Source organism: Mirounga leonina, unplaced genomic scaffold (genome assembly GCF_011800145.1).
Source record: "Mirounga leonina isolate KUSES-001 unplaced genomic scaffold, KU_Mleo_1.0 Mir_115, whole genome shotgun sequence".
Classification (NCBI taxonomy): domain Eukaryota; kingdom Metazoa; phylum Chordata; class Mammalia; order Carnivora; family Phocidae; genus Mirounga; species Mirounga leonina.
Window position 1 is genome coordinate 86,393,370 of NW_023270268.1, and position 14,439 is coordinate 86,407,808.

At 36.3% G+C, this 14,439-nt stretch overlaps 1 protein-coding gene across 1 annotated transcript in view; it reads left to right on the top strand.

Annotated features, from left to right (window-relative positions):
• Positions 1 to 13,797, top strand: part of SNX4 (sorting nexin 4) — a 73,920-nt gene extending 60,123 nt beyond the window's left edge. Inside the window, exons 10-14 of the mRNA XM_034999977.1 lie at positions 1,179 to 1,268; positions 2,890 to 2,989; positions 5,406 to 5,551; positions 7,262 to 7,376; positions 12,616 to 13,797. Of these exons, the coding sequence (XP_034855868.1) occupies positions 1,179 to 1,268; positions 2,890 to 2,989; positions 5,406 to 5,551; positions 7,262 to 7,376; positions 12,616 to 12,663 (499 nt within the window). The 3' untranslated portion in view covers positions 12,664 to 13,797. The remainder of the gene's footprint in view (positions 1 to 1,178; positions 1,269 to 2,889; positions 2,990 to 5,405; positions 5,552 to 7,261; positions 7,377 to 12,615) is intronic.
• Positions 13,798 to 14,439: the final 642 nt, after the last annotated feature.

Below are 14,439 nucleotides of genomic sequence, written 5' to 3' on the forward strand. Positions count from 1 at the left end.
GAATATGGACTTTGCCTGTTTTATAAATCCTATAAGCACATAGCTTTTCAGTGAATCTTAATGTAGGTTTATTTATTTATTTTTACAACTTCAGTACTTTTGCTTACTTGCCTACATAAAGCAGGTCTGGAGACATAGAATATATTTTTCTTTTTTTCCCATGCTAAGAAGTCAGAATTAATTTGAAAAAAGGATGCCTGTTATACCATACAGAGATAGTACATGACAAAACCCATGTCCTTATGGAATTTATAATGTGGTTGAAGAAATAAAACCAACACATGAGACATTTGATAAAATGTAAGTTGTGAATTGTTGATAAAAGATCAGAAGTGGGGGCGCCTGGGTAGTAGCTCAGTCGGTTAAGTGGCTGACTTTGGCTCAGGTAATGATCTCGGGGTCCTAGGATTGAGCCCCGTGTCCTCCCTGCTCAGCAGGGAATCTGCTTCTCCCTCTGCTCCTCCTCCTGCTCATGCACTCTGTCCCTCTCTCTCGAATAAATAAATAAAATCTTAAAAAAAAAAAAAAGATCAAAAGTAGAGTGATGACTAAGGACTAAAGTAGTCTGGGAAGATTTCCTAGAGGTGCTGAGATATGTGTTTGTAGGATTTGGAGAAGCAATGTAGAGAGCTGTCACATTTCTGTACAAGGAAGGACTGAGGTGCAGGAATGAGAATGACAACACAATGAAGGGCTTGTCCAGATCAAAGCACAGGTTGCTATTGAGAATTAGTATAAAATAAGGCTTCTAAAGTTTTTTATAATCTTATTTACTCTGTTTTTCCTTTTGTAGCTTTTAAGCATTACTGTATGTAATTGTTGCCAGGAACATTTGAGCACCAATTATACTGAACTCTTATTTTTTCTACAGATTTTGTAGCCCTTTCATAGAATATCTTTGAACAAAATATATTATAGTCTTATGGGGCTTCTTAAGCTACCTGTAAGAAGGACCTTTTTTTGTTTGTTTTTTATTTCCAAGCCATTGCTGATTGAAACATTTTGGTAAAGTTCAACAAAATTTTCCTGGTAATTAAAAATTGCTATAAGTGTTTCTGAATGCTTATTCTCACCTTTGTGTACTTACTTTTGTTATTGAGGGGTAACAAATAGCACTTCTTTTGATCATTAATACTTTGTATCATGATAAAAGTTTGTGTGCAATGTTTTTTAAACAGGTATGCATCTTCTATTGATGATATTTTAGAAGATGAAGAACATTATGCAGATCAGTTAAAGGAATATCTGTTTTATGCAGAAGCATTACGGTAAGTATAATAAGTGTTCCAGATGCAGCCCTGTGGCTGGTCACCACTCTCCTCATACGTTGCCAGAAAGTAAAGACAGTAAGGTGATTTTTAAATGAATTCATCCCCCAGGTATTGAATGAGGTCTCATTGTAATCCTCTGTGTTGCAGAGTGCTAGGCATAGACATTAAAGACAAGTCCTGTTCTTGAAACATAATATTGATAAAACTCATCAGTCTCTAACCTCAGATCTGTTTGTAGGTTGTTCTTTCTACTTTTTTCAGTTTGAAGATTGAATGCAAAATATAGATTGAGTGTATGTAGGCCTGTCACTAGGCAATATGTTGCCATTTTTATTCTGTAATTCTTTACACATCTGCTTATCTTCTTAGTAAGGTTGTATAAGTTCTTAATATCAGCACTTTGTCTTCTGTTTTTATGGTATCTCCTACAGAGCTGAACAGAATTCTCTGGTATATAGTTCTATTTAATTAAGAAGAAATTAGTATACTTTTTCTGTCCAATTTTTGGTGTCTTTTGATCATAGCCACTTTTGGTTATTTTCCTGTCACTTTTAAAAGCAGTATAAGAATTCTGTTAGTAAACACAGCACCAATTTTCCTTTAGTTGTTCAGTAACTGGTATGAAAATATCCGCACATTGTTAGCCTTGTTCCTTTTAAGACTTTGAGTAGTCAGGAGTTTCACCAAGGTCTCGTTACAAAGCAAAAGAAAGTTGCTGAATACAGTGGAATTCTGTATAGTTCTTAAACACTGTAGAAAAGATTAATGTATATTGGTATGTCCATGGTATATAGTTAAGTAAGATGAGATGTAGAATCACTTGAGGCATGTGCATATGTGTATTTGTAAGTGCCTAGCTAAGGTCTGGCCAAATATGCATCATCTATTAATATGGATTGTGTCTGGATGGTGGAGTTAGGCAAAAGAAAGAATTCGTGAAACTTTTTATTTTGTGCATTCCTGTATTAGCATTTTTTTTTTTACACTAAGTGTGGATTACTTTTATGATAAAAACTAAGACTTTTTTTTTTTAAGATTTATTTGAGAGAGAGTGCGTGTACGCAAGCGGGGTGGGGGGGTGCGGGCAGAGGGAGGAGAGAATCTAAAGCAGGCTCCCCGCTGAGCACAGAGCCTGACATGGGGCTCAGTCTCACGACCCTGAGATCATGACCTGAGCCAAAATCAAGAGTTGGATGCTTAACCAACTGAGCCACCTAGGCACCTCAAAACTAAGACATTTCTGTATAAAAAAAGAAAATATTGAGAAATCTTTTTAAAGAATATTCAGTTGCTTTGTGAGAATCCACCATTAGTTTCTATGTTATACAAAAGATTTTGTTGTTAATGTATATGATAATGGTGTGTTTATTGAAAAATATGTTGCAGGTATCTAAAAAATGACCTTTTTTGTTAAGTATATGTAAAACTTTTATGCTTATGTTCTGCTAGATTTAATTTTTGATATTGGGCTACTACATTTTAAACTTGAAAATTCTGTGTGCACAAGTTCTGAGCCTAGTAAGACATTGTGAATGCTTCCCCTTGTCCCCTGAAAAATTTTTTTGATATGTTAAAAGAAGGCACAAAAATTAAATGGCAGCACTTTTTTCATCCCTAGGGCTGTATGCAGGAAACATGAACTTATGCAATATGACTTGGAGATGGCTGCTCAGGACTTAGCATCCAAAAAGCAGCAATGTGAGGAACTGGCAACTGGGGTGAGTGTTCCATTTAGGTCTCTGTATCATTGCAGCAAGCCATATAAGGAAGGAGCTGCAGCTCTAATACTCAGGATGCCTGTAGCTTTTATAGGGGAATAATTTATGGGCAACATTATAATTCTTTGGGTTGTGATCTTGATATTAAAAGACGTAAGCCATTAAAACATTGTATTATATAGCATTGGAAGAAATTCTGCCAGGGCACCTGGCTGGCTCAGTTGGTGGAGCATGCAGCTCTTGACCTCAGGGTTGTGAGTTCGAGCCCCACGTTGGGTGTACAGATTACTTGAAAATAAAATCTTTAAAAAAAAAATTCTGCCAACATTGCTCTGTGTAGTAAGTGTCTTTTAGTTTATGTTAAGTCCAAATGAAAAAACATTATTCTTTGTGGTTGAAATAATGACGTTGTCAGGTTTAATTTTACAAAGTATATTATAGAAATTTTAGTTTACTTTGAAAAGCCTTACCTAGTTAGAATCAGTGCATCTCTCCTAGGAAGGAGCTTTTGGTACACAGTGAATACTTGTGAAGAAAATTCCATATCTTATTGTATGAATCTTAGATCATTTTTATAGTCAGCTTTCTACTGTCCAACCATTTTATTGGAATAAAGTAGCTGTTGTAGTGAGAATACACAATCTGGAAATAATGAAACAGTGACAGTACCACCATTTATCCGTCACTTCATAGTTAACAAGTACTTTGGTATGTCTGAAAAGTCACAGATATATGTGGGAAAAGACCGTTGGCCACAAAACATGTATACACTGGGCTTGATTTATTTTTAAAACTCAGGGGAAATTCCCAGGCCATTTTCATGGAGCAGGGTTCTCTACTCCTCCATGTGAAGGGAAAAGTGTTTCTCTCAGTAAATTCCGGAGAGTGAGGAAGTGTTAAAGCAGTGATGCTTCAGGCTTCCCTCCAAGGGAAGGCATCCTATTTTATTGATAGATACCCAAGTTCCAGTGTGTGTTATGCAGATTTTAAATGTTGTTTGTTTGTTTTAGTGTGGTCTGTTTCCTTTGTTGCCTGTTGAATTTTATCTATTTTTTATGTCGGAGAGAAATTTAAAGAAATATGACTTATGATCTAAGGAAATAATTTGCCTAATACTTCACCTAGAAGTTTTCCATTTGATTAAGAAGTTCAGTTAGAAATTTTTTCTTTTTGACTATTCCATATTATTCCAGAGTTAGCAATCATATTAGGACCCCTGGTTATAAGACTTATGAGGTATGGGGAAAATGGCAAAAGTTTTATTTCCCTTTTTTAAAAAAAATGTTTAATTGTGGTTTAAGTATACATACCAAAATTTGTCATCTTAACCATTTTTTTAACCTGGTTTTTCTCTTTTTCTTCTTCTATATATGTATGTATAGATCTGTCTATCTTGAAAGATTTTATTTTTTTATTTTTTATTTTTTTAAAGATCTTATTATTTGACAGAGAGAGAGACAGCAAGAGAGGGAACACAAGCAGGGGGAGTGGGAGAAGGAGAAGCAGGCTTCCCGCCGAGCAGGGACCCCGATGTGGGGCTCGATCCCAGAACCCTGGCATCATGACCTGAGCCGAAGGTAGACGCTTAACAACTGTGAGCCACTGAGGCGCCCGGATTTTATTTTTAAGTAATCTCTACACCCAACATGGGGCTCAAACTCACAACCCTGAGGATCAAGAGTCACATGCTCTACCCACTGAGCCAGCCAGGCATCTGTATTTTTCTTTTTAAAAAATAATTTTTACTCTTGGGGCGCCTGGGTGGCTCAGTCGGTCCTGGTGCTCAGCCAGGAGCCTGCTTCTCCCTCTTCCTCTGCCTCTCCCCCTGCTTGTGAACTCTCTCTTTCTCTGTCAAATAAATAAATAAAATCTTTAAAAAAATAATAATAATAGTTTTTACTCTTACGATTTTGAGCTTACAAAATAGTGGAAAAAAATTAGTACAACTATTATTGAATTTACACTGATACAAATTAAAAGCAATTTTATGAGAGCATAGATTAATGAATGGTTATACTAGGCATTGTTGATAGCTATTTTGAAGTGTATAGTTCAGTAGTAGTAAGTACATTCATATTGTTGTGCAGCCAACCTCCAGAACTCTCTTCATCTTGAAAATTGAAACTCTATACCATTAGACATCAACTGTCGATTTCCCTTCCCTCCAGCCCTTGGCGGTCACCATTCTACTTTCTGTCTCTATGACTTTGACTACTCTAGATACCTTACATTAAGAAGAATCATACAGTATTTGTCTTTTTGTGACTTGTTTATTTCCACTTAGCATAATGTTCTCAGATGCATCCATGTTGTAGCATGTGTCAGAATTCCCTTTCTTTTTCAGGCTGAATAATATTTCTTTGTACATATGTGCCACATTTTGTTTATCCACTCACCTGTTTATGTTTCCTTTTAGACCGTGAGAACATTTTCTTTGAAGGGAATGACTACCAAGCTCTTTGGTCAAGAAACTCCAGAGCAGAGAGAAGCCAGAATAAAGGTGCTAGAAGAACAAATAAATGAAGGAGAACAACAGTTAAAGTCTAAAAATCTGGAAGGCAGGTAAAAATGCTGAGATGTTGAACAAAACTAGACATATGTACTACATGGCAGATTGTTTTTTTATACCGTTTCCCATCTTCATTAACATTCCTACATTATAGCCTGTTCTTCTAGGGCATTTTTTTTTTAAGATTTTATTTTCAAGTAATCTGTACACCCAACGTGGGACTCGAACTCATGACCCTGAGATCAAGAATCACAGGCTCCACCGACTGAGCCAGCCAGGTGCCCCTATACTGGTTCTTCTAAACTGTAGTGATTGAGGGGCACCTGGGTGGCTCAGTTAAGTGTCCGACTCTTGGTTCTGGCTCAGATCATGATATTGCAGTTGTGGGATCAAGCCCCGCATCAGGCTCTGCGCTAAGCGTGGATTCTGCTTCAAATTCTCTCTCCCTCTCTCTGCCCCTCCCCCTGCTCCTGTGCTCTTTCTCTCCCTCTCTCTCTCTCAAATAAATAAATAAACAGCTCTTTAAAAAAAATAAAATAAAATGTAGTGATTGAATTCCTAAGAAATTTAAATTATCAAAAATCATGTTATAAAAACAGTTTTAGTATGGGGGAAAGAGTAAGAAGAGTTTCAACTTTATAATATTATTTTCCTGCACTTTTCCTGATTTCTGTCCTTTGCACATTCCCTTTGCCCTTTCTTCTCCATCACTTGACAAAAGCCTGATCGTTCTTCATTGCCCAGCTCTCGTGCTACTTCCTTTGTGAGGCTTACTTCTAGCCTCGCAGGCTCTCGTAGCCCTTGGTTCATGCCACGATAACATGGCAGTTTTGTTTTGGGTGGTCAGTTGTTCTCTGTGATTGTCCCCGGCTAGATTAAGTGCCCTTCAAAGTCAATGACTGTGTCTTTCATCTTTATGTTTCAACATCCTGCATTGGGCTTGGCATGTAATTATTCCATAAATATTTCTGGAAATGCAACTATCAAAGGTCTGCCATTGCAGTTTGGCTTATTTTCCTTATTGTTGTTTTTCATCTGATAATAAGTAGATCAAGGCCGACCAAGAGTCTGTCATTGGTGTTGAGGTATTTTTGTTCATTTTTAGGACTGCTGGCACCAAATAAGTAAAAGTAAACTTTTATGAATGGGATTTAGAAAGAAAAATGCCTCTCAGAATTTTTAAAACTCTGGTTGTCATTGAAAGCAAGTGTGTAGGGGCGCCTGGGTGGCTCAGTCAGTTGGGCCGCTGCCTTTGGCTCGGGTCATGATCCCAGGATGGCGAGTCCCTCTCCCTCTCCCACTCCCTGTGCTTGTACTCTCTCTGTGTCTGTCAAATAAATAAAATCTTGAAAAAAAAAAACTTCATGTGTTATAATAATAATAATTGTGATACATGATATATCTTGTCAAAAGAGTATGTTTTCCAGTGACCCCAGGAGGGCAACTTCACATGGCCTCTGTTAGGCTTGTGAGCTGGTTCATAAAACCATCTAATGGCTGCTTTATAGGAATAATTTGAAGCTGGGATTCTTGTGGCAAAAGTATTGATTATTAAAATGTAGACGAATGTATGACAGTTTCTCTGCTTCTTCTCCTAGTATAATTTTTAGGAAGAGAAAAATAGAACTATCTTATACAGAGAGTAGCTTTTCCCTTCATATAGATAAATAAAAACCAACGCAAACGAGAACTGGTTATTAGAATTTATAATATAGTTAACCTAATTTGAGTAAGAGTAATGATGACTACACATTTTATTTCAGAGAATTTGTGAAAAATGCTTGGGCCGATATTGAACGCTTCAAAGAACAAAAGAACCATGATTTAAAGGAGGCCCTCATAAGCTATGCAGTCATGCAGATCAGTATGTGCAAAAAGGTAGGTGAGGGTACAAATATATTCAGAAGTGCTTACAAATTTCTTTAAAACTGATTTCTCTTATGTGGACCAGAGTGTTTATTTTCATTTTTTAAAGCCCATTTCCCCCCCCTTCCAGAATGTTTTCCGGTTTCTTCACTTAACGTTGAAAGAGTATTGTAACCAGAATGTTAATTATTAAGTCTTCACTCACCCAAAGTTCCACATTTGTATGCCCTGTTTATATCTAGTATCTGAAAATATATATCAACACCATTACTTGGATTATATGATGTTCTTGGACATCTTGGGGTAAGATACTGTTCCTAACAGTGATGTATAGTACTTGGATTGGGAGATAGCTTAACCATGGTTTCGGGGAAATGTGGTTATGATATGGTTTGTTGTCATAGTAAGTCTGTCATGTGACTGATATCCATAGAAGAAGATAAGAACACGGAAGCTTATTCTGGTTCAAGTAAGTGTTTGAACAGTGCTGAAATCTTTAAAATGCTATTGTAAGAACGAAATATAAAACATTCCTTCTTTTTTATAACCCACGATCTGCCTGTGCGTGTCAGTTGGTACCAATGGTTTACATATGTCTAGCACTTCACAGTTTACCGACGTGCATTATCTCAGTAAATCATATAGCAAGATGATTTCTCAGTTATTAAGACCTTCTTAGAGGGAAAAATCATACTCATATAAACAACTTGTGCTTTAATTCATCCAAAATATGTATTTTCTGGCTAGACACCATCCCTCCCCTAGCCCTTTCCACTTGGTATCACCAGCAGTGCACAGAGAGCAAGGATATTTTGAGATGTAAACACCAGACTCTAGAATTAGTCACATGGGCTCCTTTTGTATTGGCCAAATTCATATTTATGCCTCAGTTAAAGTGTAAGTTACTTCACGTAGTGGATCTCTGAGGTCGTTTAAGAGACATTAAAATCATGAGTGATCCATCTGCACATGCCAATGGGTGAGTATGACTGTAGCTTGATAGTGTGTGTTTTTTTTAAGACTTTATTTACTAATACATTTATTTATTAGAGAGAGAGCAAGCAAGCAAGTGTGTGAGCGGGGAGGGGAGGAGCAGAGGAAGAGAGAGAATCCCAAGCCTACTCCGTACTGAGCGCAGAGCCTGATATGGGACTCGATCCCATGACCCTGAGATCATGATCTGAGCCTAAATCAGGAGTCGGGGCATCCAACTGACTGAGCCACCCGGGTGCCCCACAGCTTGATAGTGTTTTTATCTGTTGCTCTCTTCCTGCTAACTCTACTGCCTCCCTGCTTCACAGATTGCTTCACATTTAGTCTTTTTTCTAACCTTTCTTTTTTTTAATCTCGGGAGGTCTGAAAGATCAGATAACACAAATGTTTTAGAGTTGGTTTGGTTTTGTTTTCATAAAAGACTTACTAATAAGCTCCTTGTGATCTTCTGTTTTCTGCTTTTCCAAGTAAAAGGCAGACTGTATAATGGCTCAAAGGACTTTTCTCCCCACTTTACCTAGGGTGGGGTGGTTGAGGGTGCTGGAAATTAATCTGAATAAAGAAGATATCACTGTAGGTGTATTTGGATATGCTGTTGGATATCTTGTGTGTCTGCTCATGTGTCCTACGATTAAGTATAGTAAACAAGTATACCCACATGAGATTAAAAAGATGTGTATTCACCTTATTGCCCAAGAACAGTACTATAAAGTTTCATCATGTATTTTTTTCCTTAAGTGGAATAGATTTTTATATATGAAAATCTGCAGTATTCTTTTTTTTATGAACTTAAAATTAAGTACGAGAAGATAAGATTAATATTAGTTTTTCTTGGGTAAATATGGGTATCTATGTTTTGCTTATTTTACTTGTGTATTAACTTTTCAAATATACCATACTTTGTTATAATGTCAGCTATCCAAAGTGGTAATTGAATATAATCAAATGACTAAATTGTAGTAGTAGTAAACCAAAACAAAAAACTTTTACAAGGATGCCTAGATGGCTCAGTTGCTTACACATCTGCCTTCTGCTCAGGTCATGATCCCAGTGTCCTGGCATCGAACCTCATGTCGGGCTCCCTGCTCCGCCGGAAGCCTGCTTCTCCCTCTGTCCCTCCCCCTGCTTGTGTTCTCTCTCTCTCTGACAAATAAATAAAATCTTTAAAAAAATTTACATAAAAAGTATTAACACTTAAAAATCAAGGATCACGGGGCGCCTGGGTGGCTCAGTTGGTTAAGTGACTGCCTTCAGCTCAGGTCATGATCCTGGAGTCCCGGGATCGAGTCCCGCATCGGGCTCCCTGCTCAGCAGGGAATCTGCTTCTCCCTCTGACCCTCCTCCCTCTCATGCTCTCTATCTCATTCTCTCTCTCAAATAAATAAATAAATCTTAAAAAAAAAAATCAAGGATCACTTCTAAGTGTTTTTTTGGTCAATCTTTTTGATAGTGTATTTTCTCATTGAATCAAGAAATACTTGATTGATTTTTAAGCTACTTTATCTTTTTTTTTTAGTAAGAGGCTTTCTGTTTATTTATTTTTTAAGATTTTATTTATTTATTTGACAGAGAGAGACATAGCGAGAGAGGGAACACAAGTAGGGGGAATGGGAGAGGGAGAAGCAGGCTTCCCACCGAGCAGGGAGCCCGATGTGGGGCTCGATCCCAGGACCCTGGGATCATGACCTGAGCCGAAGGCAGACGCTTAACAACTGAGCCACCCAGGTGCCCTACTTTATCTTTTTAAATTTTAAGAATTATCGTATGGAAAAAGATATTCCATGCAAATGGAAATGGGAAAAAAAAAGCCAGGGTGGCAATACTTACATCAGACAAAGTAGACAAAATGGACTTTAAAACAAAGACTGTAACGAGACAAGGAAGGGCATTACATAATGATAAAGGGGCCAACCCAGCAAGAGGCTATAACAGCTGTAGATATTTACCCAACACTGGAATACCGAAATACATAAAGTAATATTAACAGATATAAAGGGAGAAATTGATGGTAATACAGTAATGGTAGGGGATTTTAACACCCCACTTACATCAATGGATAGATCATCAAGACAGAAAATTAATAAGGAAACAGTATCTTTGAGTGACACTTTAGCCCACATGGCCTTAACAGATATGTGTAGAATATAACATCCAAAAACAGAATATATATTCTTTTCAAGTGCACATGGAACATTCTCCAGGATAATCACACATTTGGCCACAAAACAACTCTCAATAAAATTAAAGAAGACTGGGATGCCTGGGTGGCTCAGTAGATTAAGCCTTTGGTTCAGGTCATGATCCCGGGATCCAGGGATCAAGCCCCACATCAGGCTCCTTGCTTAGTGGGGAGCCTGCTTCTTCCTCTTCCTCTGCTCCTCCCCCTAGCTTGTGCTCTCTCACTCTCTCTCTCTCTGACAAATAAATAAATAAAATCTTAAAAAAAAAATGTAAGAAGAATGAGATAATATCATCATCTTTCCTGACCACAATTGTATAAACTAGAAATCAATCACAAGAAAAAAACTGGAAAAATACAAACATGTGGAGGCTAAAGAGCATGCTGCCAAACCTCCAGTGAGTCAGTGAGGAAATCAAAGAGGTAATAAAAAAATATATGGCTACAAATGAAAATGAAAACACAATGGTCCAAAATCTTTGGAACGCAGCAAAAGCAGTTCATTTTTAGTATATGTGCTGCCAAAGCGAGCACAGCGAAAGCAGTTCAAAGAGGGAAATTATAGGGCGCCTGGGTGGCTCAGTTGGTTAAGCGACTGCCTTCGACTCAGGTCATGATCCTGGAGTCCCAGGATCGAGTCCCGCATCGGGCTCCCTGCTCAGCAGGGAGTCTGCTTCTCCCTCTCCCGCTCCCCCCTCTTGTGCTCTCTTTCTCTCAAATAAATAAATAAAATCTTAAAAAAAAAAAAAAAGGGAAATTATAGCGATACAGGCCGACCTCAAGAAACAAGAAAAATCTCAATCTAACCTTACATCTAAAGGGATTAGAAAAAGAACAAAGCCCAAAATTAGTAGAAGGTAGGAATTTAATAAAGATCAGAGCAGAAATATTACCATAAAGATAACATACTCTCATTGCAAAAATTATAAAAATCCAGAAGCATATTAGGTAAAAATTCTTCCCCCTCCTCCAGCAAATCCCTTTTGAAACCTCACCACTGTTAGAAACTTCGCGTGTGTCCTTCCAGACGTTCTTGTACATTTACAGTAATTTAGAACATAATTCCCCGCAAAAAACCGGACTGCATTACATGTGCTGGGGGTTGTTTTCATTTGCTCATTTGACGTCTCATGGACACTTTCCTATGTGAGTGCACAAGATCTCTTATCCTTTCTGACAACAAATATTCTTACTAGATACTACTTTATCCAGCCAATCTGAGACATTTTAAAGGATTTTTTAAAAAAAATTTGCTTTTTGTATTTCATCAGGAGGAGAAAAATCAAAAGATTGATTTTTTTTTTTCTAGTGTTTGGAGCCTTGGTAAGTTGATAAATATTGACATACTTTAATGTTTAAGTATTAAAATATTGCTTCTTCATGAATTAGCAGTTATTCAAGAATATGTATCTTGTTTGTTAAAAAAAAACCCTTTGTTTCTACCAGTTGGTTAGATTTTACTATTTTATTTTTATATACATGCATTTTTGTTTAAGCATATTAGGTATGTATGTCATATTAACTTTGTGCTGAACGGCCTGCTAGAACCACTGGGGAGGCTTTGGTAATTTAGCCTGTTACTGGTTTTTATCACAACATTAGTTGTTAAACTGATAATTTAATAAGCCATTTTTTTAAAAAAATCCATTAATTTTTATTTGTTAAATTAATAAGGTTTTTTTTCTTTTGTTTTAAGTATTACATAGAAAAACTGCCTGAAAACTTGTTTGGTTTACAAATAGAAATGATGCAAACATGTGATCTGAGTAAATGAGTTTATGTTATGAACCTTGAAAACTTAGTTTGCTAAAAAAAGAAGTTGTAGGAGCTCTTTTCCCCTCTTGAAGATAGGCTATGCAAATCTCTTTCTTTTTTCAGAAGCATTAGACATTCACTTCTATTAGCCATTGCCAGAAATAGTGTCATATTTGCTGGACTTGTTAGTTATTCCAGAAAGTGAAATTTAGCATACCAGTAAGCCAAAAACTTCGGCTTTCAGAATCCTTGCAAAATCACATTTTAAAGTTTTCTTTTCTTTTTTTGTTTTTTGTTTGGTGGTTTTGTTTTGTTTTGTCTTAGGGAATTCAAGTTTGGACCAATGCTAAGGAATGCTTTAGCAAGATGTAATCTTGTGAAATGAATTTCTCTTCAATCAAAGTGCCCCAGAACAGAAGCACAAGTAAATGAAAAAAACTTAAGTCGCTACCCAGTATACACAAAAATATGTATAAGTTGAGTCAATTCAACTTTCTTTAATTTGATTGTAGTTGTGTTCATATAGCACAAGAAGGATGTATTTTAATGAATATTAAATATTATAATTTGAGGTTTTGGGGACTGGTGCTGATTCCAAAAAGTTAATTTGATAATACATTACCAATAGATGGTTTGTCAGGCTTCTGAACCAATGACTGAATGTTAAGATGTTAGGTAATTTGTTTGTTTCAATGCCAGTTGTCTCCAGTCTGTTTATGTAGGGAGTTTTTTCCTAAGATTGAATTCCTATCTTCACTTGCTAAGACCCACTAAGCTGTTATAGGGGGTTATTTTTTCTTGCCTTAGAGTTGAGCTGTTCGGTTTGACAAAGCTCAGCAGAAACTTAGTGTGAAATCTAAGATTTTCTCCCACATTCATTGATGCCCCCTATAACATTTGCATACACTAGAAAATGCCTTCAATTTGTGTTTTACCAGAATTTTGATACTGGTCAGAAATTTTATACTGTCAACAAAGAAGATTCAGCTTCTCAGATATATAGTGGAACACATTGTTATGAACTAGGAATTGCTATGTAGAAAGTTTTAATTGAATATGTTACATATAAGCACTAAATTCTTCTCAAATAATTCTTAACCTCAGTGATGAGCCTAAATTTACTCTGCTTGGCTCTCTACACATGGCATTTCAGGGTACAAGATGTAGCATTTCAATGTGTAAGATACATGTAGTGAACATATGTGTTAGTATCTTCATTATTAACATCCTTCTTTTCTATTGCTTGGCTGTAATTTTTGTAAAGATAAATTATATTGTTTTTGTGCGTGTGTGTGTTTGTGTGTTTTTGTGGTATATGTTCAGACGCCAAGCACCCTCATTTTGCTAGCTTTGCAGTATTTTAAATGTGTTCCCATTATTACTAATTATGTAAAAAAAAATCCCCAGTACTGTTCAGTATTTGACTTTTTTACATGTTTAAAATGTTGCTGGATTTTTGTGCTGTTTGCCAAACGTATACAATAAATAAATGAAGTATTGTGCTGATTTTCATATGATTTTTGTTATTTTAACCAAGTTATCTATACATATTAGTATCGGATGCCCTGTGGGAAAATAATACGTGCTATATTATGTTTTGAAGTGTTTGTGTAAATTTATCTGAGGCCAAAATGTTGGGTTTTTCAAAAAATAAGATGCTGAAATGAGATACAATTTTAAAAAATTTACTGCTTTTTAAAAAAAGAAAATTGCTGGAGGCAAAGGTCATCAAATAAAATAGCTTTACATTTGGCATTTAAAAATCAAAAGCCTTCTTCCCAAAACTAACCTTAAGCTAAATGTAAAATGTAGTAGATTTTTTTCTACTAGATGATTTAGTTTGAGAAGGCCATTGTTACCTATGTTTTAAAAAGATGAATTAGGAAAAATATTTTTCTAAAACATGCAAATATTCACTTGATTGTATGTATATTTAGGAATATCTTGACTTGGGTTGACTTTTTAAAAAGTTTCATTTGATAGCACAAATCATTCCTTTAAAAAAAAACAACAACAAACTCTTGAACTTGTTTTTTGTTTTGTTTAAGTAGGCTCCATGCCCAACGTGGGGCTTGAACTCATAATCTTGAGATTAAGAGTTGTGTGCTGTACGGACTGAGCCAGGCAGGTGCCCCCCTCAAAAACAAA